The sequence below is a fragment of the Salmo salar genome, chromosome ssa11 (genome assembly GCF_905237065.1).
Source record: "Salmo salar chromosome ssa11, Ssal_v3.1, whole genome shotgun sequence".
Lineage (NCBI taxonomy): Eukaryota > Metazoa > Chordata > Actinopteri > Salmoniformes > Salmonidae > Salmo > Salmo salar.
In genome coordinates, this window is record NC_059452.1 from 37,393,596 (window position 1) to 37,407,348 (window position 13,753).

The 13,753-nt window shown below is 43.3% G+C and overlaps 1 protein-coding gene across 1 annotated transcript in view; it reads left to right on the forward strand.

The window, feature by feature from the left end:
• LOC106562593 (aldehyde dehydrogenase family 1 member A3) overlaps window positions 1–13,753 on the forward strand; it is a 30,114-nt gene that overhangs the window by 13,223 nt on the left and 3,138 nt on the right. The window contains exons 7-11 of the mRNA XM_045689474.1: window positions 2,837–2,950; window positions 3,515–3,617; window positions 4,173–4,357; window positions 10,877–11,041; window positions 13,362–13,519. Coding sequence (XP_045545430.1) covers window positions 2,837–2,950; window positions 3,515–3,617; window positions 4,173–4,357; window positions 10,877–11,041; window positions 13,362–13,519 — 725 coding nt within the window. The remainder of the gene's footprint in view (window positions 1–2,836; window positions 2,951–3,514; window positions 3,618–4,172; window positions 4,358–10,876; window positions 11,042–13,361; window positions 13,520–13,753) is intronic.

The following is a 13,753-nucleotide window of genomic DNA, read 5'->3' on the forward strand; positions in this document are numbered from 1 at the left end:
TCAGGTGTGCCAGTGTTGGATTGGTTGATTATTTGGAACAGTCAGGTGTGTCCGTGTTGGATTGGTTGATTATTTGGAACAGTCAGGTGTGCCAGTGTTGGATTGGTTGATTATTTGGAACAGTCAGGTGTGCCAGTGTTGGATTGGTTAATTATTTGGAACAGTCAGGTGTGCCAGTGTTGGATTGGTTGATTATTTGGAACAGTCAGGTGTGTCAGTGTTGGATTGGTTGATTATTTGGAACAGTCAGGTGTGTCAGTGTTAGATTGGTTGATTATTTGGAACAGTCAGGTGTGCCAGTATTAGATTGATTGATTATTTGGAACAGTCAGGTGTGCCAGTGTTATATTGGTTGATTATTTGGAACAGTCAGGTGTGTCCGTGTTGGATTGGTTGATTATTTGGAACAGTCAGGTGTCAGTGTTGGATTGGTTGATTATTTGGAACAGTCAGGTGTGTCCGTGTTGGATTGGTTGATTATTTGGAACAGTCAGGTGTGCCAGTGTTGGATTGGTTGATTATTTGGAACAGTCAGGTGTGTCAGTGTTGGATTGGTTGATTATTTGGAACAGTCAGGTGTGTCAGTGTTAGATTGGTTGATTATTTGGAACAGTCAGGTGTGCCAGTATTAGATTGATTGATTATTTGGAACAGTCAGGTGTGCCAGTGTTATATTGGTTGATTATTTGGAACAGTCAGGTGTGTCCGTGTTGGATTGGTTGATTATTTGCAACAGTCAGGTGTGTCCGTGTTGGATTGGTTGATTATTTGGAACAGTCAGGTGTCAGTGTTGGATTGGTTGATTATTTGGAACAGTCAGGTGTGTCCGTATTGGATTGGTTGATTATTTGGAACAGTCAGGTGTGTCCGTGTTGGATTGGTTGATTATTTGGAACAGTCAGGTGTCAGTGTTGGATTGGTTGATTATTTGGAACAGTCAGGTGTGTCCGTGTTGGATTGGTTGATTATTTGGAACAGTCAGGTGTGTCCGTGTTGGATTGGTTGATTATTTGGAACAGTCAGGTGTGTCCGTGTTGGATTGGAAGTAAAGCCTGCACTCTCTGTAGCTCTCCGTGATCGGATTTGGAGAATCCTGCATTGCAATGAAGATAGATATTATATGCAACTATCCTTTATAACGGGACAGAAAAACAACAGGCAATCTATTGGTCCTCCTCAGGACACATTGACTATTACGTCTGTTGACCAGGAGACTCACCTGAGGTCAAACTATAGACCCTTCTCCTCTCCCCTCCCCTCCCCTGCTCTCCTCTCCTTTCCTCCCCTCTATCTCTCCTCTCCCATCCCCTCCATTGCTCTACACTCCTTTCCTCCCCTCAATCTCTCCTCTCCCCTCCCCTCCCCTGCTCTCCTCTCCTTTCCTCCCCTCTATCTCTCCTCTCCTCTATCTCTCCTATCCTCTCCCTCCCTCCCCTCCCCTGCTCTCCTCTCCTCCCCTCTATCTCTCCTCTCCCCTCCCCTCCCCTGCTCTCCTCTCCTTTCCTCCCCTCTATCTCTCCTCTCCTCTATCTCTCCTATCCTCTCCCTCCCTCCCTCCCCTCCCCTGCTCTCCCCTCCTCTCCTCTCCTCTCCTCTCCTCTCCTCTCCTCTCCTCTCCTCTCCTCTCCTCTCCTCTCCTCTCCCCATCTGTCCTGTCCTTTTCCTCCCCTCCCTCCCTCTCCTCTTCTCTCCCCTATCCTCTCATCTCTCATCTCTCCTCATCCTCTCCTCTCCTCTTCTGTCCTGTCCTTTTCCTCCCCTCCCCTCCCTCTCTTCTTCTCTCCCCAATCCTCTCATCTTTCCTCATCCTCCTCTCCTCTCCTCTCCCCTTCTGTCCTGTCCTGTCCTTTTCCTCCCCTCCCTCTCCTCTTCTCTCCCCTATCCTCTCATCTCTCCTCATCCTCTCCTCTCCTCTCCTCTTCTGTCCTGTCCTTTTCCTCCCCTCCCCTCCCTCTCTTCTTCTCTCCCCAATCTTCATCTTTCCTCATCCTCTCCTCTCCTCTCCTCCCCCTCCTTTTCCCTTCTCTATTACAAACATCTTGATCTTTCCCTTTACTCTGCTCCTCATGTTGGGGCTCAGGAGAACAAATATCAAGGTCTTCAACGTAGATCCTACATCAAAGGCCGGGGATTACCCCACCAATACAGTGTGTGTGTGTGTGTGTGTGTGTGTGTGTGTGTGTGTGTGTGTGTGTGTGTGGTCTGATGTGTGTGTGTTTGTTTGTCAGTGCATGCCTTTGTGTGTGTGTGTACAGTATGAAATGAGACTGTAGTAGTGCCTCGCAGGTTATGAGACATTTGGTTTCAAACCTATTTGGCTTCTCTTACCGGCCATTAGTCCAAATGATCCCGGGCTGTTTTATACCCAGAGAAAAGCCCTGGTCTTATGTGATTAGACCAGTTTGCTTTTATCATGTCGACAGTAATGATTTTTAAAGGGAAAGACCAGAGTTCTGCTTCTAATCATTGGGTATAGGAGAGTTGTTCAGCCAATCAAAGACGACAATGGAAATTGAACAGAAAAAAATACTTATTTATTATATATATATATAAAATAAAAAGCACCTGGTGAAATTCCCAGAGTAACTCTCTCATACTCACACACTGTGCTCCTTAAAGGGACATTTCACTCATAAATGAAAGTTTGTCCTATATTTCCAGACCTTAAGAGTAGTCTAATGTTAAGGTGAAACCATGTCCCACAACATGGGTTTTAAAAGTGTAATGCATCTTTAACTCATCCATGTTGACTGGGTTAAGAAGTAGTGAGTAGTGTACCTTATTCCCTTGCACATGGTTCTGATCACTAACATTCGTCGTCGGGTTGCCATGATAGGCTGGTTTCCCCCCCGGAGTGGTGAACATCGTGCCAGGGTTCGGCCCCACAGCAGGCGCAGCCATTGCTAGCCACATGGGCATCGACAAAGTGGCATTCACGGGTTCTACAAAGGTACGTGCATGTTTGGAAGTATGCATAATGCTGGAAGGAACGGGGCAACTGGTTGGAGTATTGTGTTTTTTTGTAACTGTTCACTATCTGTTCCCAAATGAACAGACCTGGGTTCAAGTAGTATTTTTCTTTCAAGTAGTCTGCCTGGAGTGTCAGATGGGCGGGGTTTGCACTTTTGTGCCAGACAAGCTCAATCAAATGCAGCTAAATTATCTAAAGGAAACAAATACTATTTGAACCCAAGGCTGAATATAAATGATTTTTCAAAGCTAAGTGGGGTACAGGATTGTAAAAGAAACACACTAAATGTTCAGAAATATACTGAGGGTTTTATAATAAATGTCACATTTATTTGACACTTGTTTAAAATGTTGGTATCTCTCTCATTTCGGCATGCAGTACATGCTTTCATTAACAATCTGTCTCACCGATACCAGTCCCTCGTGCCCTACCAAATCCCAATATACATTTTTTTAAAGTATTTGTTTGAACTGAATGTGCCATATGACACATTGTTATATGACTTCCCCCTGTGATCCGTCCCCACCCTGTTTGTCTCCCCAGGTAGGCCAGTTGATCAAACAGGCCGCAGCAAAGAGTAATCTGAAAAGAGTGACCCTGGAGCTGGGTGGGAAGAACCCCTGCATTGTCTTTGCTGACTCAGACTGTAAGTGATGTGGTTTCTGTCTCTCTACTAAACCAACAAGGCAGAGAGGGAGAACAAAGACAGCAGCTCTGCTAGGCGCAGAGGAAAGGCCTTTGACACAGTGTGTGTGATCAACAGTGTGCCTGTAAGCAATAGAGATCGAGACAGATTGCGAACTGTGTGATGGTTATCGTGACGGACATTGTGTCATCGTGGCTCCTAGCCTATCCAAAATATCAATAATATAACATGATAACCCAGCGGGCAAAACTGGTTGCAATGACGTCTTTACGACGTCTCTGAAGACGTCGTGGTCAGGTTGTATACAGGCTGTAAAGTGACAGGGTTTCTTTTAAATGTGTTTGTGACCAGAAAAATACATATTTACCTGGTTCTAATCTTGTTATCTGATGTCTATACGACCAGAAACCAAGTTTACAACCAGAAAATGATGTCTTTATCATGCCAAATCTTGCCCTCAGGGAAGATGTGGCCAATTGTTATGTTATTACTCTGAGGGACTTTAAGGCATTTGGCGACAGCCTTCGTCAGCATCTCTCCTATGTTCACTAACAGTGCAGTTGGCAGTGGAGGAGACCCAAAAGGGAGCCTTCTTCAACCAGGGCCAGTGCTGCACGGCCGCGTCGCGTGTCTTCGTGGAGGAACAGATCTATGAGGAGTTTGTACGCCGCAGCGTTGAGAGTGCCAAGAGTATCGTCATAGGAGACCCCCTGGACCCACGTACATCACACGGACCACAGGTGTCTCTTCTCTCCTCCTCTCCCCTTTTCTTTTCTCTCCTCCTCTCCCCCTCTCTTTTCTTTATTTTCTTCTGGCGCCTCTCAGACAGGTGTTTGGATAGCAGAGCAGACACAGTTTGTCAGAAAGTCTCCACTGATACAGAGCAAGCCGTCCAAACTCCACAACCCCTAGTCATTGTGTCTGTGATACTGCCAGTAGAAAAGCATCTCAAATATGTCAACTTACAGCAAAATGCTAAAAAATGGGGCAACAGACTGTATACAGTATTCAATTGTATTTATCACACGTGCTGAATACAACTGGTGTGGACTTTACAGTGAAATGCTTGCTTCTGAACCTTTCCCAATGATGCAGAGCTTAAAAATAATAATACAAAATAAAATAGTAACACAAGAGGAATACAATACAATACACAAGAATGGAGCTATATACAGGAAGTACCAGTACCAGATCAATGTGAGGCTATATACAGGAAGTACCAGTACCAGATCAATGTGAGGCTATATACAGCAAGTACCAGTACCAGATCAATGTGGAGCTATATACAGGGAGTACCAGTATCAGATCAATGTGGAGCTATATACAGGAAGTACCAGTACCAGATCAATGTGAGGCTATATACAGCAAGTACCAGTACCAGATCAATGTGGAGCTATATACAGGGAGTACCAGTACCAGATCAATGTGAGGCTATATACAGGGAGTACCAGTACCAGATCAATGTGGAGCTATATACAGGGAGTACCAGTACCAGATCAATGTGAGGCTATATACAGGGAGTACCAGTACCAGATCAATGTGAGGCTATATACAGGGAGTACCAGTACCAGATCAATGTGGAGCTATATACATGGAGTACCAGTACCAGATCAATGTGAGGCTATATACAGGGAGTACCAGTACCAGATCAATGTGGAGCTATATACAGGGAGTACCAGTACCAGATCAATGTGGAGCTATATACAGGGAGTACCAGTACCAGATCAATGTGAGGCTATATACAGGGAGTACCAGTACCAGATCAATGTGGAGCTATATACAGGGAGTACCAGTACCAGATCAATGTGGAGCTATATACAGGGAGTACCAGTACCAGATCAATGTGAGGCTATATACAGGGAGTACCAGTACCAGATCAATGTGAGGCTATATACAGGGAGTACCAGTACCAGATCAATGTGGAGCTATATACATGGAGTACCAGTACCAGATCAATGTGAGGCTATATACAGGGAGTACCAGTACCAGATCAATGTGGAGCTATATACAGGGAGTACCAGTACCAGATCAATGTGAGGCTATATACAGGGAGTACCAGTACCAGATCAATGTGAGGCTATATACAGGGAGTACCAGTACCAGATCAATGTGAGGCTATATACAGGGAGTACCAGTACCAGATCAATGTGGAGCTATATACAGGGAGTACCAGATCAATGTGGAGCTATATACAGGAAGTACCAGTACCAGATCAATGTGGAGCTATATACAGGGAATACCAGTATCAGATCAATGTGGAGCTATATACAGGGAGTACCAGTACCAGATCAATGTGAGGCTATATACAGGGAGTACCAGTACCAGATCAATGTGGAGCTATATACAGGGAGTACCAGTACCAGATCAATGTGGAGCTATATACAGGGAGTACCAGTACCAGATCAATGTGGAGCTATATACAGGAAGTACCAGTACCAGATCACTGTGGAGCTATATACAGGGAGTACCAGTATCAGATCAATGTGGAGCTATATACAGGGAGTACCAGTACCAGATCAATGTGAGGCTATATACAGGGAGTACCAGTACCAGATCAATGTGGAGCTATATACAGGGAGTACCAGTACCAGATCAATGTGAGGCTATATACAGGGAGTACCAGTACCAGATCAATGTGGAGCTATATACAGGGAGTACCAGTACCAGATCAATGTGGAGCTATATACAGGGAGTACCAGTACCATATCAATGTGAGGCTATATACAGGGAGTACCAGTACCAGATCAATGTGAGGCTATATACAGGGAGTACCAGTACCAGATCAATGTGAGGCTATATACAGGGAGTACCAGTACCAGATCAATGTGAGGCTATATACAGGGAGTACCAGTACCAGATCAATGTGGAGCTATATACAGGGAGTACCAGATCAATGTGGAGCTATATACAGGAAGTACCAGTACCAGATCAATGTGGAGCTATATACAGGGAATACCAGTATCAGATCAATGTGGAGCTATATACAGGGAGTACCAGTACCAGATCAATGTGAGGCTATATACAGGGAGTACCAGTACCAGATCAATGTGGAGCTATATACAGGGAGTACCAGTACCATATCAATGTGGGGCTATATACAGGGAGTACCAGTACCAGATCAATGTGGGGCTATATACAGGAAGTACCAGTACCAGATCACTGTGGAGCTATATAAAGGGAGTACCAGTACCAGATCAATGTGGAGCTATATACAGGGAGTACCAGTACCAGATCAATGTGAGGCTATATACAGGGAATACCAGTATCAGATCAATGTGGAGCTATATACAGGGAGTACCAGTACCAGATCAATGTGAGGCTATATACAGGGAGTACCAGTACCAGATCAATGTGGAGCTATATAAAGGGAGTACCAGTACCAGATCAATGTGGAGCTATATACAGGGAGTACCAGTACCAGATCACTGTGGAGCTATATACAGGGAGTACCAGTACCAGATCAATGTGGAGCTATATACAGGAAGTACAAGTACCAGATCAATGTGAGGCTATATACAGGGAGTACCAGTACCAGATCAATGTGGGGCTATATACAGGGAGTACCAGTACCAGATCAATGTGGAGCTATATACAGGGAGTACCAGTACCAGATCAATGTGGAGCTATATACAGGAAGTACCAGTACCAGATCAATGTGGAGCTATATACAGGGAGTACCAGTACCAGATCAATGTGGAGCTATATACAGGGAGTACCAGTACCAGATCAATGTGGAGCTATGTACAGGGATGTGAATGTGTGAGGGATTTGTGTGGGAGTGTAACGCCCTGGCCATAGAGATGGGTTTTTGTTCTTTATTTTGGTTAGGCTAGGATGTTACATTGGGTGGGCGTTCTATGTTCATTTTTCTATGTTTTTGTATTTCTTTGTTTTGGGCCGTGTGTGTGGCTCCCAATCAGGCACAGCTGAAGTTCGTTGTTGCTGATTGGGAGTCACACATAAGTAGCCTATTTTTCCTTTGGGTTTTGTGGGTGATTGTTTTCTGTCTCGTTCGTTTTTGACCAGACAGGACTGTTTGCTATCGTTGCTGTTTTATGTTTTGTTTATAGTGGTTCATTTTATTAAATATTCATAATGGATCCACGACCTCCGCTGCATCTTGGTTTTCTTGCGACGACAGCCGTTACAGGGAGTGATGCTGTGGTGTGAGTGTATATATGGTGTTTATATACAGTCTAGTGAATGTGTTTACGGTATGTAAATATAGTCTAGTGAGTGTGTATGTGGTGTGTGTATATATAGTCTAGTGAGTGTGTATGTGGTGTGTGTATATATATATATATATGTCTAGTGAGTGTGTGTATATGGTGTGTGTGTATATAGTCTAGTGAGTGTGTGTATATATATAGTCTAGTGAGTGTGTATACGGTGTGTGTATATATAGTCTAGTGGGTGTGTGTGTATATATATCTAGTGTGTGTGTGTGTGTGTATATATATATATATATATAGTCTAGTGAGTGTGTGTAGTCTAGTGAGTATATATAGTCTAGTGAGTGTGTGTGTATATGTGTATATATATATATATATATATCTAGTGTGTGTATATATAGTCTAGTGAGTGTGTGTGTAGTCTAGTGAGTATATGTAGTCTAGTGAGTGTGTCTACGGTGTGTGTATGTGAATTCTAGTGAGTGTCTACGGTGTGTGTATATATAGTCTAGTGAGTGTGTGTGTGTGTGTGTGTATATAGTCTAGTGAGTGTGTGTGTATATATAGTCTAGTGAGTGTGTATACGGTGTGTGTGTATATAGTCTAGTGAGTGTGTGTATATAGTCTAGTGAGTGTGTGTGTATATAGTCTAGTGTGTGTGTGTGTATATAGTCTAGTGTGTGTGTGTGTGTGTGTATATATATATCTAGTGTGTGTATATATAGTCTAGTGAGTGTGTGTAGTCTAGTGAGTATATGTAGTCTAGTGTGTGTGTGTGTGTATGTAGTCTAGTGAGTGTGTGTGTATATAGTCTAGTGAGTGTGTGTGTGTATATATATATCTAGTGTGTGTGTGTGTGTGTATATATAGTCTAGTGAGTGTGTGTGTAGTCTAGTGAGTATATGTAGTCTAGTGAGTGTGTCTACGGTGTGTGTATGTGAATTCTAGTGAGTGTCTACGGTGTGTGTATATATAGTATAGTGAGTGTGTGTGTGTGTATATAGTCTAGTGAGTGTGTGTGTATATATAGTCTAGTGAGTGTGTATACGGTGTGTGTGTATATAGTCTAGTGAGTGTGTGTATATAGTCTAGTGAGTGTGTGTGTATATAGTCTAGTGTGTGTGTGTATATATATATCTAGTGTGTGTGTATATATAGTCTAGTGAGTGTGTGTAGTCTAGTGAGTATATGTAGTCTAGTGAGTGTGTGTGTATGTAGTCTAGTGAGTGTGTGTGTGTATATAGTCTAGTGAGTGTGTGTGTATATATATATCTAGTGTGTGTGTGTGTGTATATATAGTCTAGTGAGTGTGTGTGTAGTCTAGTGAGTATATGTAGTCTAGTGAGTGTCTACGGTGTGTGTATATATAGTCTAGTGAGTGTGTGTATATAGTCTAGTGAGTGTGTGTGTGTATATAGTCTAGTGTGTGTGTGTGTATATGTGTGTATATATATACACATATACACATCTAGTGAGTGTGTAGTCTAGTGAGTGTATATATAGTCTAGTGAGTGTGTGTGTATATAGTCTAGTGTGTGTGTGTGTATATGTGTGTATATATATATATACACATATACACATCTAGTGTGTGTGTATATATAGTCTAGTGAGTGTGTGTGTGTGTAGTCTAGTGAGTATATGTAGTCTAGTGAGTGTGTATGTAGTCTAGTGAGTGTCTACGGTGTGTGTATATATAGTCTAGTGTGTGTGTGTGTATATATAGTCTAGTGAGTGTGTATACGGTGTGTGTATATATAGTCTAGTGAGTGAGTGTGTGTGTATATAGTCTAGTGTGTGTGTGTGTGTGTATATATCTAGTGTGTGTGTGTGTGTGTATATATAGTCTAGTGAGTGTGTGTAGTCTAGTGAGTATATGTAGTCTAGTGAGTGTGTGTATATATAGTCTAGTGAGTGTGCAGAGGGTCAGTGAAAGACAGTCAGTGCAGATAGTTTGGGAACCGTTAGTTGACTATTTAGCAGTCTGACTTTTCAGCAGTGTTATGGTTTTGGGGTAGAAGCTGCCTTGGAGCCTGTTGGTCCGAGAGCCGATGCTCGGGTATCGTTTGCCGGATGGTAGCAGTCTATGGCTTAGGTGGTTGGAGTCTTTGGCAATTATTCACGATTAGATCAGATCCCAACTTTGGAACAAATCCTACAGATGTAGAATCTTCATTTGAGCCAGTTTTCCTGCAGCAACAGGAAATGTGAATTATTATGTGGATTTGGTTAATGGACATTTTTGTAGGGGATTGATACATTTTTCGTTAGGGCAAATCAAGTCTGACATTTCTAAGTGGAAATTACAAACTTTAGGAGCCTTTTAAAAACTCCAAAGGCTTGCATTTCCTGCGGTGCACAAAAATTCTCAGTAACAAAAAAGTGATCAAATGAAGATCCTACATCTGTAACTTGAGAGCTGTGTGCTTAACTCAGATATTCATGTAAGTCATGCAGTGAAGTCAATCAAATATTATCTCAAGTTAACCATGCAGCCAACAAATTAGGGTTCAGTCCTTTACTTTTAGTCTACAGCTGACAGCATGAGAAGATGTGGGACAGTTACAGAACGTGTCCTTCAGGTCTTTTCTGACAGAAACGTAGTTTCCATTACGCCGTTGGCTATCCATGTAGGCTATCAGTATAGGTTCACTAAAGATCTCTCGTGGTGGGAGCAGAAAACCTCCCATTATTTTCTAGCTGTTCTTTCTTTTGCTCCTGTGCCAGCTTTGGATGTGTGTAAACGAATACTCCCTTTATAGCCATTACTTTACCTTTTGTGTAATGACATCACCCTGCCTGCCTCCAACTCCCTCCCTCCCTCCCTCCCTCTCTCATCTCCTCCCTCCCACTCTCCTCCCTCCCGCTCTCCCCTCTCTCCCTCCCACTCTCCTCCCTCCCGCTCTCCTCTCTCTCTCCCTCCCACTCTCCTCCCTCCCGCTCTCCTCTCTCTCCCTCCCACTCTCCTCCCTCCCGCTCTCCTCTCTCTCCCTCCCACTCTCCTCCCTCCCGCTCTCCTCTCTCTCTTTCCCTCTCTCTCTCGCTCTTCCCTCATCTCCTCTCATCTCCTATCTTCCCCTGTTCCTCCAGATTGACCAGAAGCAGTTTGATAAGATACTGGAGTTGATTGACAGCGGGAAGAAGGAGGGAGCCAAACTGGAGTGTGGGGGCGTGGCCATGGATGACACAGGCCTCTACATCCAGCCCACCGTATTCTCCCATGTCAAGGACCATATGCGCATCGCCAAGGAAGAGGTGAGAGATCCAAATGCTGATCTATGGTCAGTTTTGTGATTTTCTTGTCAGATGGTTAAGGTTAGGATTGGGGATGATGCATCCGTCCACCACAACGCTGCCTGAAGAAGACTCTAACAGTCGAAACCTGTCCTGATATTCATTATAAACTGGGTGCTTCGAGTCCTGAATGCTGATTGACAGCCGTGGTACTGTATATCAGACCGTATACCACGGGTATGATAAAATATTTATTTTTACTGCTCTGATTACATTGTTAACCAGTTTATAGTAGCAATAAGGCACCTCGGGGGTTTGTGGTATATGGCCAATATACCACGACTAAGGGCTGTATCCAGGCACTCCACGTTGCGTCGTGTAAGAACAGCCCTTAGCCGTGGTATATATACCACACTCCCTCTGGCCTTATTGCTTACATATACCACAGGCAGATCATTCTGTTCTCTGTATATAATACCTGTAAATAGGAAACTGAACTTTTTCTGCATCGTAATGGCCGCCTACTGTGTCTTTGTTCTGTGATTGGAGGAAGGAAAGCTGATCCTAGATCTGTGATCTGTGTCTACGGGGAACTTCTACCCAGAGCTAGGGGTTTCTGATGTTGGCTTTACAGTGATTTCATTCATAAAAATGAGAACGCCACCACTGCTCCAGGCAGTTTTGTTGTATACCACTGCCATCTTCTGGTGGTGTGGTTGAAGTGCAGGTTCAGACAATGGTATATCCATGGTTCAAACAAGGTCATAGTCATGGAGATGGATGGAGGGCGCTTCTTTACATCTGTGGCATAATGGCTTCTGTGACAGCATGGCCAGCGCCATGTAGATCTTTCTCCAATCGAAAGTAGTCAATTTATTCATGTTCTTCTTCTATGAGTCGGTAGACAAACTGAAAGTGTGTATACTGCCACCTGGAGTGTGTTTTCTAAACAGGCATAAAGCCAAGGTTGGTGATTTAATGCCACCTGCCATTAATTGGCTGATCCCTCCTGCTGACCTAAATAGAATTCTGCGATCCTTCCTTAACCCATAGAAAGGTCCATCCAGTTGACTACTTTAAACTGGTAAAAGTGCTCAATGGCTCTGCCCATGCTAAAACTGGCTTTGTGGTATTAGAGCTATCTATCCAAGTCTATGGTCATGGTAAAGTAGGATCATATCATAGAAATAGATAGGACTCTAGTGGCCAAAAGCCGTTTTAGCATGGGCAGCGCCATTGAGGACTTTCACCATTTTTAAGTAGTCAATTAGGGGGGACTTCCTATGGGTTAAGGAATGATCACATAATTCCATCCAGGTCATCAGGAGGGATCAGTAAACGAATTATAATCGTGAACAAACATTCCATTACTATCGGTGGCAGTAAATTGCCAACCTTGGCTTTATACCTGTTCAAACAACACACTGCAGATGAAAAGATGGCGCCGAAGAACATGGCTGACGTTTTACATTCTCCCAACCAATTGTGCTATTTATAGCCTCATTATTGTTACTCTTATTGTGTTACTTTTTATTATTTTTTACTTTAGTCTATTTGGTAAATATTTTAACTATTCTTGAACTGCGCTGTTGGTTGAGGGCTTGTAAGTAAGCATTTCACGGTAAGGTCTACACTTGTTGTATTCAGCGCTTGTGACAAATAAAGTTTGATTTGATTGGATTTGAAGTATGCAGACTTTTAGTTTGTTTACCAACTCATCAAATGAGTCGAGGAAGAAAATGTACTACTTAAAAATGGAGATGGCCTCAATGGCACTACCCATGCCCCCACAGACGCCATAATATGGCAGATGCAATGTTACGTCCTCTACATATCTCTATGGGTTGTATTCACTAGACACCAAACGGGAGAAAATGGACTGACACGGGGCGGAACCTGAACCTCTCAAATAACAAACGCTTGTTTTTTATTATTATTAATATGACCCAAGGCTATTCTGATTGGTACTGCTTGATCTTACAGACATTTATTTGGACACAACACAACATTGACAGGGTTCAACAGTGAAGTCATTGCATTTTTTTATAAAACATTTTCTTCACATTATTCATCAAACCCAAGTCAATCCAAATTGGGCATTGAACTGACATCTGTGGCCTGTGAGGCTTTGCTTTATCCTTCTCCTGCTGACCATGGCCTGTTTGAATACATAACAAACATACCTGTCTCTCCTCCTTGAGGTAATCACTGATCCAACAAACTGTTAGGTGTAAGCAATTACCAACTACCAGCCATGTCACATCAGGGATTACTTCAAAGGAGGGCGGTAGGAAAGATGCATTTCAACAGGGCGTGTAATCTTCTCCATGACCCCATCCAGATCTTCGGCCCGGTCCAGTGTATATTCCGCTTCAAGAGCCAGCAGGAGGCCATAGAGAGAGCCAACAGTACGGAGTATGGCTTGGCTTCTGCCGTGTTCACACGCAATCTGGACCGGGCTCTCTCTGTGTCTGCCACCCTGGAGACTGGCACCGTCTGGTAGGTTACTGTTAACTCCTGAACAATGGTACCATGGTAGTATCACTACATATGACTACAGCAACAACTATTAGCTACTACTATTCCCATCCTAACCATTCAATAGTAGTACTAATATCCAAAATAGTGTAAGGATGAGAACTGGATGCTAGTGATTGATTAGCAATGCCTGACAAGTTCCTATAAATACTGTAGGTTAGTCCCATAGAGAGAGCACTCATCTTTGTATCTGTC